Raw genomic sequence first — 26,390 nt, forward strand, 5'->3', positions numbered from 1 at the left:
CACTATATTTATTATGCACGTGGTATATGCGGAACTCCCCACGCTTACTAAGGTAGCTATCCTAAATATCATGGTAAAGCTAACTACAGCAGTTGGTATATATCCAGTTTCTAATAACCACCAACATAAGTTCTGACAGCACAATCAATGCAGGAGACAGAAAGAATAAAGAATGACCCTGTTTGCATGGTCAGTGAGGACACTCACTTTACTTTGATCAGATTTAATGGGTAGTCATTGAAAGACAACATGCAACACTAAAATGTTACTTTTAGTATGGAATTTCAGAGATTTTGCTGAGATGGAGAATGAAAAGAAAAACACAGTAGACAAAGAATACAGAAATGAGAGATTTAAGAATTTGACCCAAAAAACGAACTTCACAGTCAAGGTGTCAGAGTTCAAAAATACCACAACAGTAATGTCAATAATGTTGTTTCAATTTATCTGTAACATGCAGCATTCTGCATTCAGGTTTACAGAAGAGTCACATATCCTTCTTTCCTCCCCTCTTCACCCTATTTCCACCCTCCCTGATTTCAGACAGCTATTGTAGGGACTAGAAATGGCAGCATAATGTCCTGGTGAGTGCTCAGTTGAAAAGTGACTTGTGTGAGGAACCCCACACAGTTTCTCTCAGGAAAATAATTGAGACAATAGCAATCCCATTGCTACATTCAAAGGAAAATAATAGGACAGCCCTATAACAAGGGATTGTTAGCAGCACAACAAAGCAAACCTGCTGAGAGAGTATGAAGATGAAAAACTTCCAAAGCATTCCAATCACCGAGTTGTTTATGGAACTAGACTGCGTGACTACTTGGGCTCATTACTCACATCCTTACTCGGGTTCCCTCATCTTCTTTCACACTGTTTGTTAAACTAACTTGCAGTAACTTAATATTTAATTAGATGGCAAACTCTTTGGGACCATAAAACCACCTCACCAAATACAGTGATGCCATCTGATCGTTATGCACTACCATATCAAAAGAACAAAAAAAATCAAATTCATAAAGGAGGTGCCAGACTTGCTCCCTCGCGTATCATTAGCAATTCTTTCCATTCCACCATTTTCCTAAAGCCAGCAACAACTCTCATATAACTTTTAGTACAGTATATCCTGCTTTCTGTATTTATAAACAACCAAAAACTTAATTATATTGACTCTTGAAGAACTATGACTAATCCGCAACCTTCTCTGGTAAGTTTTTATACTATGTTGCATCTTTTTCACAGATCTTCTGTAAATCCCTTCCATGCCCACCAGACCCATGAAAATATTTCAGAAAATGAGAGGCATCACAATTAACACTAGTTGCCTATTTTAGGCAACTGGATCAAGCCGAAGGAAACAGTGTTCCTATGTACCTGATTGCATAAACTAGAATTGAATGGTCTTTAATGAGTGGAACAGGGCCATTAATTGAAGAAAACAACCATCTTCTAAGAAAACAGCAGCAACTTCTGCTGGATATTAATTAATAATGAAGAACGTTCCAAAGTGAGGATTAAAAGAATTTTGTGAAGCCACTAAGAGCAGGGGCAAGAAAGAAAAAGAGAGAAGACAGATAAACTCAAGGTCACAAATAATTATCTTCAAGCAGCACCTTAAGTAGCTGTTCTGCTCTCTTACCAACAAAGACTTTGATGAAATGGCAATTGGACTAAAMAACCTTGCTTCTAGCTGGCCAATAAATGCTGATGTGTTTTAGAAGCTATATGCTCAACAATAACTATTGTTGGTTTCCTAAATTTCTCATAAAGGAGTAAATCCTTATTCCAGCTGAGGTTTACACTCTTGAGAAGAGTTCAGGAAACAAACAACTTCCAGCCCCAATCTGAGGAATTAAAGAGCACAGCATGAAGCCCTGTATCATGCCAGGAACACCAAAAACATGACAGCCATTTGTTAAGACTATGTAAAAAAAGCCATACTCAAGAGGAAAAAACCTTTGGCACAAATGTGAAATAAAACGGTTTTTAATCATTTCAATTTGCAATGATTTCAAACTATTAATGTAGTTATTATGTGCATGTGGCAGAACCAAACGAGTTACCACTTTTAGAAAAGTGATAGCTCCACAGTAGTTACCTGTTTTTTAATATAACTATGTTTTAATAGAAAAGATTTTAAATCTATTATTTCTTTTTCATATTTAGTAACAGTGCCTTGGTTATGCTCTTATAAACCTTAAATATTGTGAAGAAAATCTTTCTACAATCTATCAGCTGAAACTACTGTAGTGCTTTGAGCACAAACACATCCCCAAACATTACATTTCATCCTAGCCTATTCAAAAAGGCCACATTAGCCTCTATTCCTGAATATTTTGTTTCTTTCTTCCTTAGTTTCTTGTTGAAGCCCTTAGTTTTAACCTTACTCTAGCAAGGTATGCATCCTTTTTTAATTAAACATGCATATTATCCTTTTTCTAATGCAAAAATTGTACTACAAGGATGGTTTTAAACCCATATCCCTGAGATAGTTACTATGGGTATATTTTCCAAATCTTGTTCTCACCCTCCAGTTAGGACACACTAGCTTGAAATGCTGAAGGTGATCAGCTGAAGAAAACTCAAATCATTGGAAGCTGTGAATGCCACATACCACAGTGCTTAGAAGAAGGGAAGCATGAGAGAAACACATTTTAACTTCTCTTTCAATCCTCTGCCAAACTGTATCTGATTCCCTTTGTGAATGTAAAGATATCCCATGACACTGACAACAAAAGTATCACAGCGCACGTATGAAACTCCTGGAACATCCCCCCTCCTAACCTCCCTAAACCGTAGCCTTCATTAGCAACCATCAGAAAAATATAAAGGCCTGTTTGTCTTTTTGAAGACTTTTCTCCATGCCAAAATGACACATAGCCAGTCTGTGTAAACATTCAGCATCAAAGTCCACACTTAATGAACTTCCAAGTTATGTCTTTGCTTACTAGAATTAAAACTATCCATTGCCTCCTTAGTTTACTTCATTTATAACAACAGGACAAGTAAAGTGAGTCTGAAAAGGAGAGGGGAAGAAAGCAGGGAGAAAGCAGAGCACGTTCATTTTTATCAGGCATATGAGTAGAAGTACTCATGCTAATACCACTATCTTAGTTTTGTTTCTCTATGACGCCAAGTTAGTCATTTCTTTGCACATAATGTGGCCTTAAGTAGCCCTGCTTTTTAAAATCACATTTTCCATTCATGAACACTTGCAGTCCAGGCATTGTAGGAGCCATCATAAGAATCATGATCTTTCATGTGAAATTATGAAAAAGAAAAAAGGTGTTATGAACAATTTACCACTGTATTACTTCAGCTTTATGTTCACAGCTACAATAATAAATTTGCACTAGGCAATTTTGTTGCAAATCTGAATCTCAGATACCTCCTGCTGTAAGACTGGAAGTACTACTCTGGATTCACAGTATGACCAAGAACACATTGGCCTACTAACTAACAGATGCACGTCCTGTACTCCCAAGAGCTGTTCCTGATGGTAATTATAATCTTGGTGCAGTGGGGAAAAAAAAGAAAGTTCACATTCACCTTACATTTGGTGCTGAATTAATTGTATCAGGTCAAGAAAAGTGACTGACTGCCACTTTTACAACCCACTGAAGAGCACATCTAAGTGTGCAGCTGTGGTTAGAGAAGCCAGTAAGATGTTAAGTTATGTAAGAATATATGGCAAGTAATGCAGCAACTATTACATTTTATAAAAATCAATAGTGCAGTCTTATCTGGAATAGAATATATTGCAGATTGCAGAAAGAAAAGCCGTCTGGAAAACAGCAGTAAAAAAAAGCACAGCCACACAAACACTTTCTAAGGAAGACAGGCTAAAAACACAACCTGAGAAAAGAAGACAAATAAGAAGACACATCATACAGGTATATAAAATAATAAGTGCTACATAGAAAAGCAATTAGAAATCTATGTTCCCAGGAACCCTCTTTCAATAATACAGAAATAAGAGGATATACAGTCAATTTAGAAAGTGAAATATTCAAAAAGATGCACCCCACCCAAAATCATGGAGCATCTATTGCTGACAAGAAGATTCAGGATAATCTTTATAAACTAAATTCTCAGAGAGAGAGACTAAGTATCAACATTTTGTTTATTAAACTATTTTTATAAGCATCATAGTAACTTCCAAATGTGGGGGACAGATTCCCTGCAAGATTTCTATACTTCTCTTCCTCTCTCTCTGTACCTGGGACCACTTAGACCTCTATAAACATTGTACCTTTGTATCTTTAAGTTTTCCTGCCTAAACAAAACAAAACAAAAGAGGGAAATAGAAGGAGAGGAGAAAGAGAAGGCAATAAATTTCGATGAGAAATATTTTTTTTGACCAAAAATAAACCATTTTACTAGTAGATTTTTACTTATTAAAATTGAATATGCATGCTATATCTCAAAATATCATTTTAACTCTCAAATAAGTGTTTTATGAATAAAATATTCAACCAAAAATATTATCAAGCAAGCAGAAACTTGACACAGCATACTCAGACTAGATATTGGAATCTAATCAGAAAAAATATGACAATAAATTGTTTATGGGCGACTTGTTCCAGCATTTTGTACCCTGCCAGCCATGCAAGAGGTTTAGAGAACAACTCTCACCACCCAGGCAAGGCATCATGTGATTTAAGAGTTTCTAGAGAAGAGATACTTATCACCTTTCCAGGACTAGAACAGCCCTGTATATCTGAATTATGGTCAGGGAATAACGGATTTTGCTAAAACATTACCATACTGCCAGAACAGGGATAGTGGGAGGAACTCAGCTTCCAGCATGGTTCCTAGACAAGACAATTTAGAGCAAGTTATATTTGTTCCAAGACTGCAAAAGCCGAACTAGTCTTCAGCTGGCCCCTGGATGAGAGGGTTGTAAAAGATACTGCACTTCCACCTGCTCTCCTCTGTCCTCACCAGAAGAGTTAGCCCTAGCTGTTGAGTATTAGTATGGCTGACATGCAGTTGGGGAAAATTATTGGATTTTTTTTTCCTTTTTTTTTCTAGTTCATTAGTTTCACCTTTGTTTTCAACACAAAAAAAGGAAAAAATCCTGAAAAGCCCAAAGTTTTTTCAACTTGACATGTTGCTTACCAGTCATGTCATGTCAGTAATGTCAACAGATAACATAACTGCCACAATCTGATGTGATGCATTAAACTGAGATTACCAGAATAAATCATGTTTGTATGTACACAGATCACAGGTGGTGCAGTCAGCTGCTCTGTATTACTGTGTATCTATAGGATGCGCAGATTAGGATATAATGTTCAAAGGCTTGTTCTCGTTTGTGAAGTGCTTTGCAACCATAACTCAAGAGTAAGGGCCACTGCACAGTTATAATGGCATAAACCATCATCAGGGAAAAATACAAATTGATCAGTGCCAGCTATATTAAAGAAAGAGCATGCATCTGTCCTCAGTCTCATAAATTTAGTGGTTGTTGCAGACCTTTTCTCTATCCCACATTCAGTTTATTAATAACAGTATCTATCATAAATAATAATAATGCAGAGTAGTTTATTTCAAGATAAATACTCTTATTGTCTGTTGATCCTCTCCCTTATCTCTTTCATCTTGTGTATATTCCTCCTGCAAATGGCAGGGGAGGTGGAAGAGAAGAGCTGGTTTAATTTATTGTTTGAAGTTTATGCCCTTTAATTGGAAACAGTGTGCTATGCTAAGAAAGTTGTCTATGTAGGCTCCCTGAAATATCTGCATACCTTAACAGGCATGTTAAGCTTGCACAAAGGAAGCACAGAATTTACATTCTACTGCATGTTATAAATAAGTAATAAGAACAGATTAGAATTATGCATTTACGCCTACTAGTGAGAGTGAGATGCATAATTCACAAGTGGCAAACCCTTAAGAGACTATGGAATTTCACCCCAACCCTCTCCCCTCCAGTCTCATGCATGTAGAACACGGTATATTTTTCACCCCCACTGCCCCATCATTCTTTTTTTCTAGCTAACTTGTTTAGCTTTAATAAGTAATACTTTCTTTCTTACAGAAAAGCAACACGCACTATATGTTTAGCAGTCATTGTTGGAAAACTATTTGCTCCATGTTACAATACTGGTGCTATCTTTCTGGATTTGCTTGGGATTCTCCAGGACACAGTTGTACGAGGCAGGTGTTAAATGGCAGTGCTTTCAGAAGGTGCCTGAGTAAACAGCTCTGGGAAACTGAAGCCCCTACCTGCCCACAAAGAGAACACAGAACATGGCACTGCAACTTCCTTACGCTTCTTAGTCAACATGACGTCCTGCTCCTCTAGTCGGATCTTGTGGAGGAAGACAGTATTTTAAGTTAATCTCTATGCCCATTCAAGTCCTCTGCATTTCTGCTGAAACTTGTAAACTAATGTTGATTGTGACAGCAATTTATATTATGGGATATGAAGGCCACAGAGTTTGCAGTGCTTGCAGCTTCCACCACAGCAGTTCTACCTTTAAAAAGCCCTCTGTTACCTGATGATAATGTATAGGAACAAGGAAGGATTTTCGTCTAGTTGCTTTAATGCTTGTCTTGGTCCTGGTTGGAGTACTACTGTGTTGATTAATGTATCTCCCAAAGAGGCATCACCAGGGGCAGACTCTTGGTGAAAGAAGTTCTCTTGTAATTTCTCTGAACTCTTTCAAACTAAAACTGTTTAGTTCCCTGGATATTTCCTTTGTCCTGTGTACAAATATTTTTAATTATGTTCTAGTTCGAACTACCATCTGTTTATCCTGCCTCAATCTCCGCTGGGCAGCCTGTTAAGCTAAGACATGTACCTCTTCTTTTTCTGGTAATATTCATTCTGATTTTTTATTATTTAATCTTTTGATTTCTTCAGTGTACCTTACATTATTTTGAGTGTTCCTTGACTAACATTCTATGTATTTTATCTTTGTGCGTAAATTAAGGAGAAAGATTTCAATTATGCATGTATTTTAATTCCCAGTACAATTTAACAGTTTAAAAATGGCTATGTGATATTAAATCCCAACAGCCTTATCACAAAAATTCAAAACATGTCAGTTAACAGGAAAATAATACTTTTACCCTAACTTTTAACAATAGCAACAGGCAGCACAGTTACACAGATACATAGAAGAAAATTGTTGTCCTTAACTTGAGACGATGAAAAGGCTAGAACGCCAGTTCAGGAGAATATGTAGACTTGCTTTTCAGTTGGATTAAGTTATTATTCCTTGATCAGAAAACAAATGGGTAACAATATTAAAATTAAGTAATCATAGATAAACATCAAAATTAACATTTAGAATGAGTCAGGTAATTCTGGCAAATCCCTCAGCAGTCTTTTAGGGGGTGTGATAGAAGGCATCAATGCATTATTTGATAAAATTCTATACATCTTACCAACTAAAAAATGTAGGAACACTCTTACTAATCATAGCCTTTCACTTCAAGTATCAGCAGAGGAAGCCTAAGTTATTACTGCTTACAAACTAAAGAATAAAGCTACATTATTTCCCCTGTAAGATTAAAAGCTCATCCTACAACTGACTTAGAGGTGTCAGTATGAAATTCGACTTTCAGAAGGATGCTATTGACATTCTTTATCAACAAGGATTGCTTTCCACTACTGACTGATTTCCCTCTACACATTTCACTACTTATGTATCCTTTGTATGAAAACAGCCAATCTAGCCAATGATCCTAGATGGGTAAGCAAGATCATAATGAGGACTCAGAAACTTTTAGCGAAACTCTGTAGTCACCTCTGAATAACCATTTCCACTGAATAAATCCTTAAATGGAGGAGACTAACAGAGGGTGTGGCAAGGTCACCCACTGTCTTTAACATGAAAGCTTTCAACTGTTGGCAGAGCTTCCAGAGCTGCAGACAAAAATTTTCAAGTGAAGGATATGCATTTAATCATTTTGACCTATCCAATACCTTTTTAGTACCACAACACAGAAATAAATATCAATTAATGCAAAATCCTGTATGAATTAATGCAAAATCTTGAATTCAAGACCATGAATATCTGGTCTGAACATAACACCTACATTTAAAATATGCTGTGTTTTAGCTGCCCCGTTACCTATTCAGCACTGATTCTAACAAATCTAGCTTATATTGACTAGATAAATCCTAAAACAAAGTATTAAAAGCCTCCCCCTAAGATATTTGTGTAAAATTATATATAGCATTTCCATTGATAGAAACCACAGATGTTTGCAGAAAGAACATAGGTTTCATTGATTAAATCACAAATTTAAATTAGAAACTGCTAGTGATATATTTCCAGATACAGAACAGAGGCAATATATTATCACTGGTATAAAAATTCACTTTTCTTCAGCTGACCATTTATTATCTTACATCTACAGACCTTGTGCAATGCCACTCCTTATCAAAATGATTGAACAGCACCATTATTAAATTATAAATCCAGCTGTTTACAAGCAGCTGTAAACATACCTAGGAATGCAGAAAAAGAAATCAATATACGCATATTGTAAATGTAACTTAAACGTGCATCTGCAATAAGGGAACATGGTATAGCCAGAGCAGCCATCACTGAAACAGTAATGATTTTGTTTCTCATCCAYCTATTCAGTCACTTTAAGATCATTTGTCTAAGCATTATTTAAAGACCACTAATCTGATGTTCTTCTTACCTGTTATTTATGTTTGCATAACCTTTTTGCCCATGCACCAGTTACTTTCTTGGGAACACATGCGTTTAAATTGCTACCCTATTTATATGGTATGAATATATCTCTCAGGAGAAAAGAAAAAAAAAAGGAAAAAAAAGAAAAAAGAGAAAAAGGAGACCCTCCAGCAGCTTTCAAAGCCAAACTACGATTTATGTAAAATTAGATTGCCATAAAAATACAATATTTTATGGAAGACTAGTGGAAAACATGATGGAGTTCAATACTGACTAAAAGGCTATTATGCTTTATGTAAACAATTTAGGTGATAGGTGTAGAAACCTAGGTTAGATTCCTGGCAATGATTCAAAAGGAAAGGAAGTCTCGAGAATGCTTTTCATGGTCTTTCTGGCATGATTTATGCTTCGCAAATGTTTTTACATAACTTAGGAGGATAGGGAAACAGATTTTGAAAATACAGGAATCCTCCTCCAATCATTCAAACCCCACATATTTTAAAAATCAAGTTTGTATCCAACTACTGTATGGCCTCATAACGTTCAGGTACATATTGTTCACATACAGAACAAGACTCGCGAAAGATGAAACCATTCAGGAAAGGTTGGACTTCCAGTAACTTAAAAAGACATTAATTGGTGAAATATTTTAGAAATGTCAATTTTAAGGAAGTCATTCTCAGATTTATTGAAATAACAGGTCTGAAACACATATGCAAACAGTCACCTTTTCATAAAACTGTCTCAGTATAGCTTTCTGTTTTTTTGATAATTAAATTGCTAAAAATATTTAAATGATCATTAATGACTCAACATCCTCATGATAATAAGTTGGTAAAATTTACAAAATTGGTAAAATTTACAAAAAAGGAATGTGTGGCTGGGGACCCTACTCCAGTGTTAGGTGCCTGTAATTTGTCACCATTCACTAATATTCCACTGGTGTTAATGGGATGTTGGAACATACTTGATACATAGGGGTGGGTGTGTATGTACTGCAAACTAAACAGGAACACTTGTACTACTTTTAGTCAGAATAATTATCCCAGCTGATAAATAAAACCAACACAGTTCGTAATAGTACTACGGAAGAAAGTATCTATCTTAAATTTGGCAGTTTAGCACACCAAACAGTCAAGAGGCCTGGGTCATAAATGATTAAGGAGAAATACATTTTCCAGGGCATAAGGAAAATCTCAGAATGAAACTTCATGATGTATCTTAATTGTAAGATCAGGAAGGCTGCCCCACTCTTTGCAAGCCTATTAAGTTAGAGCTAAGTGAAGTATATCCTTATGAACAGTATCAAGGGATTCAAGTAGAAGCTGCAGGTTTGGCCTCAGTCCATCTGTGCAAAAAGGTGTCATATCTTTATTTACATGAGACCAGCATTACCTAAAACTAAGCATAAACCATACTGAGGCACCAAAATGATCCTGGCAAAAACCCTTTTGGGAAAACAGAAGTGCTCTTCTCTATCTATATATGTATGGTCCGTAAGTTAAATATAAAACCAAGCATAGTTTCTGATTGTTTTCTAAAGCGTTTAACAAAAGTGCAATTGAATGAAATCTAGACTTAAATTACATATCCATGCATCTGTTTTATTAGCAAAATTAGAAATAGAACAGAACCCAGCACTTTCCCTTACTAGCTTCAGACAAACTACAATTACCAGAGCTACTGCTGCAAACAAGATCCTGCAAAAAGTTTTTTCAGGCTATAAGTGCAACATGGCCAAAAAAGTGTATTCCAGTTCTTACAGATTTAAAGAGAACTCCCAATGCTTAATAGGAAACAGAGGTCAGTGTGTGACAACTGCTCACAAAGAGCACTTATTTCACCTGATATGGCCCTTTATGAAGTTCTCACTGACGAACGACAAAATGTAGAGAAACAGATTATGTCCTTCAGAAATCCCAGAAGGGAGGTAGGTAATATGCATGAGATTGGAGGCAGGCATGAGATTAGGTGACTTTTTCCAAGAGAGGCAATGCTAAGGCAAAAAGAATCAGAAAGTGGCAAAACAAGAATTTGCTGCTATCCGGCAGCAGTGCCTCTGATGTCTTGGAGGAGACCTGCAAATCCATATAAAGCAGTGCAGAACACCTCCAAGATTTATTGAATGTGGTAAGTTTTAGATAAGGCCCTGGCACGAAACCCATTAGAATTCATTGCTACATGATGCAGTGGCTTATATTACGTGATTCCAATTACTTAAGACAAAGGTAATGACTAAAGTGGACCCTTTCACACTGTCCAGCGTTCAGTGATTTCTGACCACCGCACACGAGCCAGATTTGCTTCTCATCTCACAAATATACTACACACAAATACACTCTACTATATTCTTTGAAGGTATTCTTAACATACATTGATGGCAATATCAGCCAATCAGCTCTGCCTTTTCCCAAGAAAAGTCTGTATTTAAAATTTACAAACTGAACTCCAACAAATACTTGGTTCAAATCTATCTTTCTCAGTACACACTATCTTTTGAAGTGATCTCAGCATCTTTAACTCTGCTCACCAATCTACATATCTGTGAAGGGCAAAATAAAGGACTAGGAGCCTAAATATGTCTAAATCTGACAAATCATTATGAAATAAGATCACAGGACAAAATAACCTGGGAGGTTTACATTTTTGATTGGTTTTAGTTCTCGTCAAGGAATTTAGACTGATAAGCCTTGAAATCAATGCTTTTCTTCTCTTTGTTTAAAACCAGAACCAGAAGCCAAAATATTTTCATACTGTCAGAAGCGAAAGGAGAAAAAAGGTCTCTCCCTGTTCTGCAGCTATTAGCTTTGGAGTAGCTATTTGCTTCAGTTTGCATTTGTACATACAGAAGATTGGGAAGTACCAATCTCTCCCTCATTTTATAATTTGTGTTGCATTTTAATTTTTGGAAAGTGCTATTCAAGCAACCTGAGAGCTCAGCAATTCCAGAAGGGTTAGCGTGAGTTCTCTCCTGGCTTGCTGTGTTACCCAAATCTGATCAAAGGACAAGGACTCCAGAAGCTTGTCCAGCTGTGGTTTTATAATGACACCATTAGGTTTTGCTCTATAATCAAGGCCTCTAAAAGTCTCTGTAGCTTCAGGCTTAATATCTGCGACAAGGTTAACTGAAATCTGCAGCAAGGATAACTACATTAGCAGATTGTATCAGCAGGAAATATTTAAACACTATTTAAAAGGATTTTAAATAAGCAGATTTTATTTAACACTGCACTAATGCACTGCAATAGAAAATGATACAACAGAGCTGCTACAAATAAACATAATGCTTTTACCCTTACCCCAACCCCCCTCCCATCTAAATTCCCCAGATCTGTACTATTAAGTCCAATGAGTGGACCAGATTTTTCTATCTGAAGCTGAAATACAGAAATGCCAGACTCAGACAGCCCATTTGCCCTTTGGTTTTGTGCCTGCTGAATCTGCATTCTGGGTCTGCAGAATTAATTACAGCACTACCAGTCACTGGCAATGTCAGTGTTGCCAATTCAGGTGTATCAAAAGTGCTTTCTTAGTTTCTGTACAACTTCTGGAGGAAGGCCGCTTCCTCTATAAAACTGGTGTACTCTGCCCTCTAGTGCTAGGTGCACCAATACAAGTTTAAAGGTATACTCAGGCCAGGATAAAGCCTGAAGCAGCAGATGTTCTTTACATACCATCTTGGAGAACTTGTTATTTGCTATCTGCCTTATTACCTGGATGTGCTGTTAAGTTATGTATGAGTGGTAGGCCTGGAACTGTAGCATATTATTGCAAAAGTCTGCAAATAAGAAAGAGACTTTGGGTCATATCTTTTTGGGTCACATGCAAGCCTCACAACGCTGTAAAGTAAGTCTCTGCTTCAGAGCAAACTCAAGAATTGTGAAATTCAGAGTTGTAATAAACATAAATCTGACACCAACATTATATTGGATAGTAAACCACTCTTCCCAAAATATCCTAGTGGAAGAACAGACTTGGTTTATTCTGGTATTTATAGGTATTTCACTGCAACTTGGAAGATGGGAAATATTCCAATACAAGAGGACTATAGAATTTTTCAACTGTTTGTCCTTTGAGCAGGTCCTAAAACAAAGGAGCATAAATCCTTAGGGTAGAAAATCAGTGTTTTTAAACACTCCCATAACTCAAAAATATTCGAAAAGTAATCATGAGAACAGCGGTGATATCTTAATAAAACATAAGAAGTATTGCTTTCTCAGTGACACTTTTCCTTGCAATTATCCTCCACACTACAATTCTTCTGTGGATTTTCTCCCATTCAAATGGTTTCACTTTACAATAAGTACAATATTGATGTCATGATGGATTTTGTTGTCATGAGTCTATCATTTAAAATAAGCAGTACTAACCATAGGGATAAAAAGAACAAAAAACTAACCACTTTTCACTAAAATGTGGTAACTGTGTGTGGCTGTACATAGTTTATACTATAATTACTACTGGTTTATAGCAACATTAAAAAAATACAAGTATTAATTTGGGTTGTCCTATTTTTTAACTTCAGATAGGCTGAACTCAGTTTTCACAGGTGTCTTAGAATAAATCATGAAGACATAACTTTCTCACCTTTTCCAAGGATCTCTTTAATACTTTCTCTGGAAAACTAATCCAAAGCTGTTTGTCACAGATACCAGAAATGCTTATTAAACTTGTGGGGGATGTAATTTAGGATAACTCTATACTGGTTTAATTCAGCTGAGGATCTGCCCTTATAACATAGTTGATCTGATCTCTTTCCTGAAATACTGGAAGCGCTTCTTACAGGTTGGCAAAGAAAAGTAAGTTTCATTCAGCTGAGTGTTAATAAGAATATCTTCTTTTTAAAGATTCATGACGAGAACCATTAGAATCTGCTAGGGAAATTATATGAACACAATTTGTTAACATTGTCAAGTACCAAATGCTGCAGAAAATGTAGACATGTACATCCCCAAGCTCAGTACAAAGAAAGATTTACAAATATTTTGTATTCTAAAGATATCTACAAAGTTGTTCTCCAATCTTTCTGCATTTTAGATGGTATTGGCACCAGCAGCTCAGAGCATTGCTGCCTAATACTCTTCAGTGTAATACCTATCTTGTTTCATCTTTCATGTAAGCAGGTGGGAAAATTTCTGAGATTGATTTAAAAAAAACCCAAAACCTCAAAAACATTGCATTAAGAAATCTCCACATTTCAAAGTAGAAAATTCCAATCCGCCTATGAGCATTTGCATGTTTGCACTCCTTCTTCCTCTCCACAGAACCTGCCTCCCCTCAAATTTTCCTAAGTCAAAAGCCTTTGAAAGATCAGTTTGTACATGATCATCTGATTTCTGTTAAGAATTTGGGATATAACCCTACAAGTTAYTCCATCTCCTCACAGCTACCGGGTCATCTCCTCAGAAGAGTGAAGTATCTAATTTTGGAAAGTAGGACCCTTGTTACAATTTCTTTTCCTGAGCTGCAGCTGTTGGTCTTGGTTACAGGAACTCCTGCACTCTCAGATATAAGATCCAAAAGCATGAAAATAAGGGCCTGGATTCACTCAACCTAAATTCCAGCTAGGATCCTGAATTGAGTATTTTCTCTTGGCTTGTTCTAGGCCCCTGGAGGCCCCTACCTATAGGAGACATTAAGTTTTCACTATAATTTAGGATGTGAAATAGCACCAGATAGCATGGAAAAGTAGTACAACATAGGGCAAGCGGGGAAAGGTGAAAAGCAGAAGAAATAATGGCAGCTCGAGGCAAAGGTGCTGGGGTGCAGGGGCTGACTTGTTTTAGTGCTTTATTACTCACAACACAGAAGCTGTATTTGTCAATATGGGGAAAATATTTAAAGACACTAATGGGTGATGGATGCCTAATGGATGCTCCTTTTCAATGTGGTAAAGTGTACATTTGCCATATGTGCTTTTAAAGGGTTTCCTTTTTAATTACAGCTCAACCCTTAGAGATAAAAAACACTTGAATTTCCATGAAAATCAATGAGTATTTCAAGCTCTCCACAACTGTCAAGATCAGGAACAAAGCTAACAATATATTTGCAGTTATAGTGTTGAGAAAACATATCGCTCCTCAAGTCATGGATTAACTAGTGTGGGCACAAACCAGTTACGCTTCCCATGGTCTGAAGTGAAACTCTGCAAAGTACTAATTTTTGGACAGAACAGAAGCCTTCGTAAAATGAAAGATTTTAAACAAAATTGAACCATTCCAATAGACATAGCATTTCAAATTTTCAAAAAACATTCAGAGAATCTATGACTTTCTGGTATAGGCAAATAATTGGAAACTCAGCTGTATAGTTATTAAATTAGGAAAATCATTTTGGCGAATGAATAGGAAACAGATGTCAGAGAGGATGAACTTTGGCTTTCTGGTTAGGATCAGTACTGTATTATTATGAGGTAAAAAGTCACCAGCAAGACTAGGATAAATGCTGCAAGGATAAAAATAAGGAAAAAAAACCAGAAAGCTAGGAAAGAGGGAAAGAGATATGTGTAACTCTGAAAAGTTAAATACCCAACTTTTCAATGTAAAACTGCTCTTGCAGAAAACAAGATTATGTTATACCTCTTTTAGCACTAGCTTACAAAGAAGAAAATCTTGGGCTCTAAAAAGAAGCAAAAATGGTTCAAATTAAAGATATGCACAGATCTAAGCAAGATTTTAAACAGACCTCATTCAGAATGGGATTTCTAATGACCCGAATCCCAACCTGATAGCTCAGATCATTTCTTCCCCCTCAGGCAAAGTGAAAAATTGGCAGCTAAATAAAATGGGACCAAAGCAAACAGTCTGATCTCTACACCATATTCAGAACGGTGGGCAAGAAGGCCTGTCATGCACTCCTGCATAGGGCAGCATGAGCTGATTCACTAGTCTTCTCTTTGAGGAGTGGGGGGAAAAAAAGGAAGCTCCCATTAGCACCAAGATACTGCAAGTCCTGATGAGAAGATGGGACACCAAGGTAAAGAGATTGTATCCTACTGAATACTAGTACACCAGGAGAAAGTTGGGATTCCAACTCAAGAACCTTGCCCATCTTGGAGGCACTGGAACTAAATTTCAGGTTCTGCAAAAGCCGGTATAACTGCCATCACTGGGTCCACTTCTGCTAGACTAGTTCTGCACTCTGTGGGCAGCCAGGACGTTTCCTGGTGTAATCAAAGTTCAGGGGCTGAAATTGTTCTCTCTTTTTATGCAAAAGGTTGGTTGGGAATAAGCAGGAATCTCTGTTCTCATTATATCTTAGGYCTACCTAAAAAAATAACTGAAAACAAAGTTATGAAATGCTCAGTTGGAACAGAATTATCAAAGTTACAATAAAAAAAAAATTATTTCCAGATAAAAGCAACAGAAGATCCTCTAGGAATTTTATGAATCAAAAGACTTTTCCTTTGACTAGTTTAGCTGAATGTAATCTGATGTAGCTGAAAAAGCTACATGTAATCACTCAAGATTTGGGGGGTGGGAAGTGGGGAATCAAATCCTCAGACTCTTCAATTTGCCCTATTCTTAATTTCTAAAAGCACAACTATAGAAATCACTTGCTTCCAATTTCTATTAATAAGCATATATTTTAGCTATGGGTCAGGATACAATCAGACCTGAATGCAAAAACAAACAAACAAAACTGTATTATGGTGAACATTTCCCCAGATCTTTTATATTCCTCTTCAATTTATGACCAGGTTGCATATGAACACACCAGTAAAAATACCTGTGATGAACTTTCAATAATGATTTTAATGTGTGGAAGCACAATTATTTCCACTTCAAAATTCTTAAGAACAGTGTTATGGGATGGCAATAAGAGATTAATGGAGATCTTGCAAAAAAGATAAATGGCACTACAAGAATACCAGAAAACTGAGGGGAGGGAGGAAATTAATTGAACCTATACTTTTGATAAATATTTATTTTTCTGCAGAAGAAAAATGCATACTAGTTTGAGCTGTCATTATGCTAACCTATATTCTATTTTTCATATTATTAGTAATACATAATGTGGTAGTTTATATTCAAAAATAAAACCAGAATGTATATACCTCATGTATTTATCCAGAAATACGCTAAGGTTACTATGGTTACGAAAAATCCATTACCTTTGAATACAGAATGAAAAAGTTTGACTTAAAGTGTGCACTATTTATTATAGTGATCATCAACAGCCTTCAGGAGGTTCTCTAACTGGATTCATTTTTCAGTGTCAGAACTGACCCACCACACAGCTTATGGCCTGTGCAAGGCAAAGAAATTTGAACTATAAGAATTTTTAAATACGTTTTATACTAACTCAAGATGCAGAAATGGCGTTGAATTTTAAGGTCTTACATGAAAAACAAAGTATGGCCTTGACACCCTTTTTCTTGAGTAGTTCAAAATGAAATGTTTTAGTTTTATTTGTACCTATTAACATACACAAATTCTGATTGGACCAGAGTAGTGATTACATTTTGATGCGATACTTCTAGTCTAAAATTTTGATTTATTTTGGTTTTTTTTATGGTATGAATAATCTTAGTCTGAACAAATGACTTGGATACCTAATTAAACTATACCAGTAAAGTTAAAATAGGAAGTCAGATTACTATGCTTCATTATATTGCCAAAAAACATTCATATAGCTTCTATGTAAAAATTTAAGAATACTGAGATAAATTGACTATTGACAGAGATTCCATAACTCATCAGAAATGGATTTACTTTATGCCTTGAACAAGTGAATTAAACATGAGCTGTTCAGAAAAGCAGCACAATGGCTCGCTAATTAAGAACGTCCAAGCACGACAGTGGGAAAAACTATTAAATTTGTATGTTATATTTCTTGTCTGCAACAGCTTGCAGTTTACTTGTTTTGAGAGCTGGATGCTACCAGATCAAAAAATTATAAAAACTATTATAAGATGGCTCAGGTCCTGTGAAACAGAATAACACAGAAGAGAGTCCACGGCAAAAAGGCAGGTGTATAATTATCTCTGGGGATCCCAACAGAGAGGAGTTCTATAAAGGATTCCCTAAAAAAATGAAATTGTCAGGGTTTGAAGTGTGTACAGCCCATTTTTTATTTTATTTTTAAWTGTTTTTCTCTGAAATGCTTTTATTTTAACAAGTAATACTTTGCCTTAAAAAAAGGCATTGGTCTGGCCGCTTTTTACCAGAAATAATAGAGCTGCTGTTAAATAAGGACCTCCAGGGAGAATAAAAGTTAGCATGATGGGCTGTAACCCAGGTCCATGAGGTAGCAGAAGAATTACATAATTTCAGCCTCAGCCAGGAAATATCTTGAAGCCTGGCACTGAGAGCCAAAGCACTAACCTCATCAATACTATCATGTTAACAAAGGGCTCAACCTCACAGCTCAGTCCAAACTTCCTAAATCTTCCATATAGCCTCATTACTGGCTTACTCCACCTTCCACTGGAATGACACAGTTGACTCTCTAAGCAGGGAAACTCAGGGAAACTCACAGCAACTATGAGATACCCATCCAACACGGCACCTAGCACAGAGCTCACCTTTTACAACATATTTGGTTCTGTTCCCAGAATAAATTGGTACTCCATTCGCATATAAAGTATACTGTGTAATAATACCATTCGGTGTTTTTGGTGGACTCCAACTCATCAGCAACAATGTGGGAAATGATATTGCTGTGGGTGGCTGCACATCTTTGGGGGCTGGAAAAAAAAAAAAAAAACAACAAACGTATAATGCATTATATATATAACGGGCAGTAAAGGAGGGAGGGGAGGGAGGGAGTCTTAACCACACTCCTAAGATCCCACGAAAATAAATCAGAAGCAGCTCTAAAACCATTGCAAGTCTGCTGGAGTAATGTATAAGAGCATTTTTGGCTTTTCACAAATAATACATAATCTTAGTGAGCAACTACTACTGATTGCAAGATATCAACATTTTGAGAACTCTTCTATCTCATGTGAGGTTTCCTAGCCAAAAAGAAACTTCTGTGAAAGACAAGGACATAAGCTTTGCTCTTTAGACAATAATTATCCTTGTATGACTTTATCTTTCATGACTGATAACATTCAGAAAGTGGAGGGGGACATGATTTTAGTACAGCTTATTTTTAATACAAGTTCATTTCTCTTTCTTGATGTTTTTTATTCCAAATTACAAAGCGATCACTTTTTTCTAATCATAAACGCTGGTGCTATATTATGCACACATCCCTTATTTCAGACTTTTTGTAATTCAACAGTTAATAATGTTTGTTTAGTACAGATTTTGTGTACATAATATACTGAAAGTTGGTAATGCATAATAATATAAAAGGCCAATTCTCTCACCCTTCCGGTGAGTTATATCTTAGAACCACAAGCAATCCCACCAAGTACTGCAAGGGGAGCAGAACTTGGGCCTCAGCCTGGGAGGAATATCTCGTAATACACAAGCTCTGTGTTAGCAGTCTGAAACAATAACTAGCACTGGCTGGCAACATGAAAACAATATAAAGTAATGAATGTTTCAATAGGGAAACAGGGATAGCTGGAGGGTGTGATATGGTGTCTGTCCTACGTATCATCAATTCATTGTTACTAAGAGCATGTAACAAGAGCATTCAAAAATAGAAACTCCACATGTTGACTTTTTGTTCAATTCTTCTGAGGGATAAAACATGTTCCCCATGGCTTTATTTGATCTCAGGTGTTTAAAAAAAAAAACAAAAAAAAACCTCTTCTTGCCTAAACCTTCCCAATATGACAGCACATCTAAACACAGTGGGTATTTTTCTAAAACACATGTAGAACTCCCACCTCAGCAAGTACATTTACTAAGCTTAGAAAATGAGATATAAACAATTTTTTTTAATTACTGTATTACACCAAAAAGACATATACCATACCATATTGCATGTTTCCATCACAGGGTCCATTACCTATTTGGCTGTCAGAGGCTACACACTTTCACTGATAATGCTACCAGACAAACTCAAGAGAGTTTATTTAGAACTTTCAACAGGCAATGACTGGGTTTTGATTTGATTGGTGCTGGTCATAACTGTTAATGTGTTCACATCAAAATTATGTTCCAACAACATCAGATGGCAAACTCCATTGGGACAATTCCTTGCAGGCATATCTGCTTTGGTAACAGTTGTTTATTATTATTATTATTATTAACAGTTCAGCACTTTAGCATTATTTTGATCATTATGGTTGTAATTCATGTAACCTCATGCTAAAATTTTATTTCTTTTATTGGTACTGTATTAGTATCTAAATTACAAGAGAAGATAAAACAAATAAAAGCCTTGTTAAAAACGCAACACTGTGAGAGTTAGTAGACAGGACTATGGGAGTGAGGGAATTTTGAAATCTACATCACATCATGAAAGATTAAATACTGTTCTGTAAATACAAGTCAAAGTCTTTCACTATGTTACTGATATAAATTTGGAGTAAGTGATGATTTCAGCTTGATTAACATGGCTTTAGAATGGTGCGACCAGGAAAAGAATCTGACTGGGACTTTATGTTTAACTGAGAATGGAGTTAGACATGCTACAGATCTTTTGGGAACAGTTCCTCCAGTAATTGATGTGTATTACTTATCAAGCTACTCTCTAAATCCAAAACTGTAACATATTTTCTCTTTCTTCCCACTTTAGATCTTAATGTAAGCTTAGAAAACACTAATTTACACTACAACCTTTAAGTTTGAGCACACCAAAACATAAAACAGTTTAGAAAAGAAGGGAAAATATGAACAGTGATTAATAAATAACTCAATTGGTATTTGGAGGTTTCATCACACTGAAATAATTGTTGCCTATTGCTGGTGTTTAGCAGTTAAAAGAAACCACGGAAATCAACCGTTTGATTCTCAATTTCATACTGTGCCATACAATCAATTCTTTTTAGTCAGACTGTCTCTAGATTTACTTCTGAGCCATAGTAAAATGAGGAAGCTTTCATTAATCTTTCAGATGCTTCATATTAATGACAAGGCTCTTGCATGAACAATGTAACAGCAATTAAAAAGCCCATTAATCTGCATTACAGCTATTAAAGATGCATGTCATTAAAGGGTATGCAGTTTGATTCATTTTCACACACCCCCCCCAAAAAATGGAGCAATTATGGCCTGGCAATGCACTTTGTCATCAAATTAGGTTGGGGTTTTCCAGCAAATGGCTTTGCAGCATTTAGCTCTTCTCCTGTTTTATTATTCATGACTGAAATGTGGAAGTCAAGACCTTTGAAATTACTTTACCTTCTTGTGGAGTGGAGATGTTCAATGCATGCAAGCTCTCAGCACAGCCAGCCAAAGTGCAAGCAGTTAGGGTTACAGCATAGTTTGTGAAGGGATGCAAGCCTGTCAATATGCCTGCAACAGAAGAAAGCAAAATGTTATATATGTACAGTRTACAGACTGTTATACATACATACAAAGACAGAAGTAAAAAAATAAAATTTTTCATAACCTGCTTCCATTGTTATGGATGCAAAAGAAAAAGCATTCAAGGTTTCATTTCCAGTATGCCATGACTCAAATTTTGAAAAATAAATTAAGAGTAAATGGTGTTTTATTACATTCAACGTACTCCTAATTCAGCTAAGTTCCTTTAGTTCTCCACTATAACAGACACCATTTCAAGACTGAGGTGCGTATCTTAATATAATAATACCATTCAGTTCAGTTTTTTTCTTAGTCCCTCCCTCATCAAATTAATTCTGATACGCATTTTGTTTTTCTAAGGAATTTTCACTCCCTCCCAGAACAAAAATGTTTTAATGCTACCTCTACACTGTTACCCCTATTCATCCATAAGCTAAAATCTTTTTTGTGTATGAAACATCCCAGTTGTGTTCCATTACTTTAGTGGCAGTGTATAAGACATATATTTGCTGCTACCACGGTCACATAATTCAGATGACACAGCACCCAATGATTTACAAGAAAAACAATTTGTAAGCTTGTGCTTTCTCAGGTCCTGCTGCTATTAGTGAAGAGAAGTTGCTGGATTCCCACAAATAGATTAGCTACATGCCATACCAGTTTGGTTTCAGTCCCAGAGTCAGGAAAGATAAATGGTCATCCTGACACACTGCTCCCGTCAAAACAAAACAAAACAAAACAAACTACCAAAAATGCCTTAGGAATAGATGCAACACATCACTCCTTATCACTTAAAAAATAAACTATTTTGAACTGAAATATATGGTAGGACTACATAGGAATTAATGTATTTCTCAGTAATTTTCAAAAACACCTAGCAGTTCCTACTTCAAAGTAGGTCAGACAATAAAGTAATATGGAATGAAAATGCAGAAATAATTAATTTAAAAGAAGGTCAATTCATGTCAAATTTCATTTTGAACCATGTTCTCACCTCTACTATAATGGCTTTTAGTAAGATCAATGGGGTGTTGCATTAAAAAAAAAAAAAAAACGATTATTTTTATGGTGCAAACTATGTTATTTAGGAACTGCCCCATATTGGAATGCTGCAAGCTGCACCACTGCATAAACAGCTTTGGAAACACTGGTACTTCAGAGAACCATAATTTTTGGCCAAATCTCCCTTAGTACAATGAGAGCGCAAAGCCCCTCAGTACACAAACAGATAGAGGAAACCAGTCCATAGTATTACTTTTCAAAGAATTACTAAATAGAATGCAACACACTCTTGGCTTTAAGCAGAAAGCCTTTTTCCCCCTCATACGCCCTTCATACCCACAAAAATGGTCTTGAGAATTTGATGCTGGAAGGTTACTAGTTGTAGCATTATTCTATTATTTTCTGAGCGGGACAATCACTTAAAGTAAATCCATACATCTTTCTATTGTGTTTACTAATAAGTGTGTTCACATGGAAAACGAGGTTAACTTTCATTGAATTAGTAATGTTTGTGTCTTCTTGTGTAATTTATTCAAAATCTTGGAAGGCTGACATTGCGCAGATCTTTGAGCTTTCTGAAGTCAAGTTCTACTCTTACATGCAAAGAGATAATCAGAAGTAACAACAGTCACTACAGTGTAGTTGTGCTAAAGTAAAAATGTTGATCAGAATCAACTCTCTCTAGTTATGTTTTTGCTTTCGCAAATCCTCCATTAATAGTGGAAAGTTGTACTACCATCTTACAAGCTAATGTAAATGCTACAGGGAGGAAAAAGAAGGCTGTGTCCACCATTACCAAGCAAACTTGCCTGTAATCTTTTTGCCATGTAAGGCAAATATTTTTAAGAGCGTTCAATAAGCATAAAATAGAAAATAATGATGTTTCAAAGTGTTTCTGTAAAGCAGGAATACTGGAATCTACAGTAAACTCCTTAGCACAGAAACCTCATTGCCAAAAAAGCCCTCAAAAAACAAAAAACTTTTTTTACCTTAAGACTTAGTACAGACAAAACACTTATTTCCAGATCATAAAGAGTTAAATATGGGAATGTATAAAAGCTACTATTTGAATTACCTTCAGCAAATAAACACGTGCAGAAACCAAATCCTCTGTGACATTTTCAAGTTCTTGGTTAAGAGAAGCATGGTATAGTATAAATGCTATCTCCCTATTCACTCTGCTGTGCTTCAGGATGCAATTTAGTTTTATTTGTACATTTAGCACTTGTAGCATTCTTTTCTTATGAAGTAGTGAATTAATGCTCCTTGCCTTTTCTGATGGAAGACATTCTGCGGGGTCACCAATGGCTTCAGGCATTGAAAGCCACGGTAGCACACATCCAGAAAGATGCCCATAGCAGTAGGAGGTTTGAGTTGGGCTGTTTGGCTGTGCTTTTTACTTTTGACAAAGCAGAAAGATTTTACATGATGCATCTGCAATGCAATAGGTTTTACATCATGTTATCCAGTAGGTTTGTGAAGGACAGTGAGAATTTGAAGGAAAATAAAAAATCCTTTTGAAAAATCAAGTATCTGTTGCTTAAAAAAAATGTATCCAGCAAAGGCAGCAACTGAGAAAATATTTTATTTATTTCATAATTAAGATCTTTTTTCACACACACATACTCTGCACTATTTTCTCTCAACAAAGAAACAGATGTGCTGCATGGGTAGGCAATAGAAAGTGCACAGATTTTATTTACATACTTCAGCAAACTACTTTTTTCTCAGCTGCCAACCTATCTGTTTGGCCAGCATCCACTGTAATCTGTTCTCCTTCATTATGTTAATCTGTGGGCGGAAAGATTTCTGTCATCTTCAAATCGCTTGTACAGCAATGGTAAACACCTTGGCCTGTCTGTAATTGGACAGGTGTCTGCATTGGTGTCACCCGGCTTTTAATTCAATTAAAGAACTGGCTGCTCTGCTCTCATTACCCACTCATTTCCTCTGCACTTGTAGTCAGTCAGTGAAATTTACACTCAGCGCCTGACTATCCTAGAGTACAAAGTCAGCAGTCCCATAGCAAAGATCATCACTGATATACGTGCATTAATTTATAGCACAGCAAAATAAATTTTGTGATAAAAAATAGCCCTATGATCCAATGAAGATCGTCGATGGCTTTTAAAAACTTTTTCTTTCCCTTCAATTTGTGCACTCGCAGATTGACATCTCCTGTCTATTCCCGATTATTGATGACCTGACGAGAGTCCGTAAGGCTTTCCAAAAAAGGATGCTAACAAAGCAAAATTCAGCCACAGCCACACGTGCATATATTCCACTAAAGTTAACAGGTAAGAGGTAGATAAATTGTCGGTTTGATCAGGAGATAGAAATAGAGGGACCCATCAATATTTAAGAAAAGGGTCAGCCTCCCATATTTGGGATAGGAGTCCCATTCATTGAGTATGCCACTACAGAGTAGCTGAATCCATCTAGACTTAAAATTTACATCATGGACTAYGTTCCAAGCCTTAAAGTCTGCATGGAGAATCAGAGACTGTAAATCATTCTAACACACCGCTCCTATCTGCCCACTTAAAGAACCTTTGGAAATAAATTTAAGTTCTAACACAGACATTTTGACACAGTGACCCCATGAAACTGAATAATGTCATTTGTTAAATATGAATGTAAAGTTAACAGTCTAAAAGAGTGATCTGGAATCACACCTAGAACATTAAACGCACTTTATATGCAAAACTAGTACTTAATTTTCTATATTTTATTTAAATGATCTTTAATTATTTGTAATATTTAAAGCTAAGTTTCAGAGTTGTTTCCGAGTGAAAACATTAGGTTCATTCCTCTGGATATGGGATAAAAACATGGGCATGGACAGTAGAAAAGGGTCAACAATGACTTGATGGTAAAATGGACAGGTTGACTAGGCAGAGCTAGTAGCATCTGTATATCCACTCCATTCATCATTCTAATGCATAAAGTATACAAGAAGATTAAATATCCAGGTTTTCCATTCATTTCTCCATAAAACAAACATCATTTTCTTCAGTATATCTAAAAGGGAGGTCTCATATCTTTGGATGATTCAGCCAGAGTCTACATAATAATCTGGTAGATTTTTAGTGGAAAAGTAGTATTTCTCACCAAGGAAAAAATTGTTTTACCACTAAAGCATGAGAGTTAATATACTGTTCACAAACATTGTAAAGTGGATTCCAAGGCAATGATACTATTTTAGTAATTTCCTTATATAAAGGAACTCTGTGAGAGTAGTTGCTTCTCTGTCCCAATCTGTCATCCTGTTTTTTCAGAAAGTTGCCTCAAAGCACCACCAGGTTTCCAGAGATGAAAACATACACTTGCTTATGATAACTTATATAGCTTTTATTCTGCATAATGGATTGGTCAAAGAAATATAAATTGAAGAAAGTTTTTAAAACACATTTATTAAAGGAGCTTTCACATAAAAACCAAACAAAACCCATTTGCCCATACACACAACTTGCATAAAAAGCTATTTACTCTTATAGCTGTAACACAAATATTAACATTCTTTTCCTCACCTATCAAAAAAAAAAATATATATATATATATACTCAGCTAGGATAGTGAAAGAATAGAATTTTGAAAGGTTAATCAGTTCAACTTTTTTTACAGGTAAATTTAGCTAATTTTAGTCATAATTAGGCACTTTTACACGCAGCTTGAAAATTCAACCCTACCAGGATTACTATTGAAAGTTAAGATTCCCAAAGCCAACTGCAGAGCTTAACCGTACAAGTCCCATTGTTTCATGAGCTGAGTGTACTTTTTGCAAAGGGACTTGAAGGATCATTTCTTTGCCAGATTTTTTTCACTGTTTCCTTTCTATTTCTCCACCTCATAAGGACCCATTTTGCAGTACACATTATACATATGCCTTAATTCTTGTCTAAGCAGTTAAAAAAAATAAAAAACAAATCCCCCCTCCCCAAACTTAAAGACTGTATTTAGCCAACTTGAATGCCTGAGGTCATACATCATCTGTCTAACAAAGTCACTTGTGTGTAGAGATGCATCATTGCCACACTACATTTAATCACAGTCCACTGACCAGAAAAGGAAGTCCTCAACTGACTTTGTGCTTTCAACAGATTGTAGCAAAAACTGTTTAAGTACATGCGTCTTCTACATATGCATTTCTGGACTGAAAGGCTGTGCACATCAATCTGTCACGCACATCTGCATTTTTAAAGCACCTTCTACCATACACATAGCATGAGTCATAAAATTTTGAAGAATTATTGAACAAGAGGGCACCTCTTCCAACTCTTCGACTTATAAGAACAAAAGAGCTTACTTTGGTTACCAGATCTCTCTGGCTCGGAAAACTTTTCTCCCCACAGAAAAATTT

General features: G+C 36.1%; 1 protein-coding gene across 1 annotated transcript in view; it reads right to left on the bottom strand.

Annotated features, from left to right (window-relative positions):
* USH2A (usherin) overlaps positions 1-26,390 on the bottom strand; it is a 408,708-nt gene that overhangs the window by 211,526 nt on the left and 170,792 nt on the right. The window contains exons 30-31 of the mRNA XM_026088840.1: positions 20,903-21,016; positions 18,184-18,345 (exon numbers count right to left, since the gene is read on the bottom strand). Of these exons, the coding sequence (XP_025944625.1) occupies positions 18,184-18,345; positions 20,903-21,016 (276 nt within the window). The remainder of the gene's footprint in view (positions 1-18,183; positions 18,346-20,902; positions 21,017-26,390) is intronic.

This window comes from Apteryx rowi, unplaced genomic scaffold (assembly GCF_003343035.1).
Source record: "Apteryx rowi isolate R43461 unplaced genomic scaffold, aptRow1 scaffold_79, whole genome shotgun sequence".
Classification (NCBI taxonomy): domain Eukaryota; kingdom Metazoa; phylum Chordata; class Aves; order Apterygiformes; family Apterygidae; genus Apteryx; species Apteryx rowi.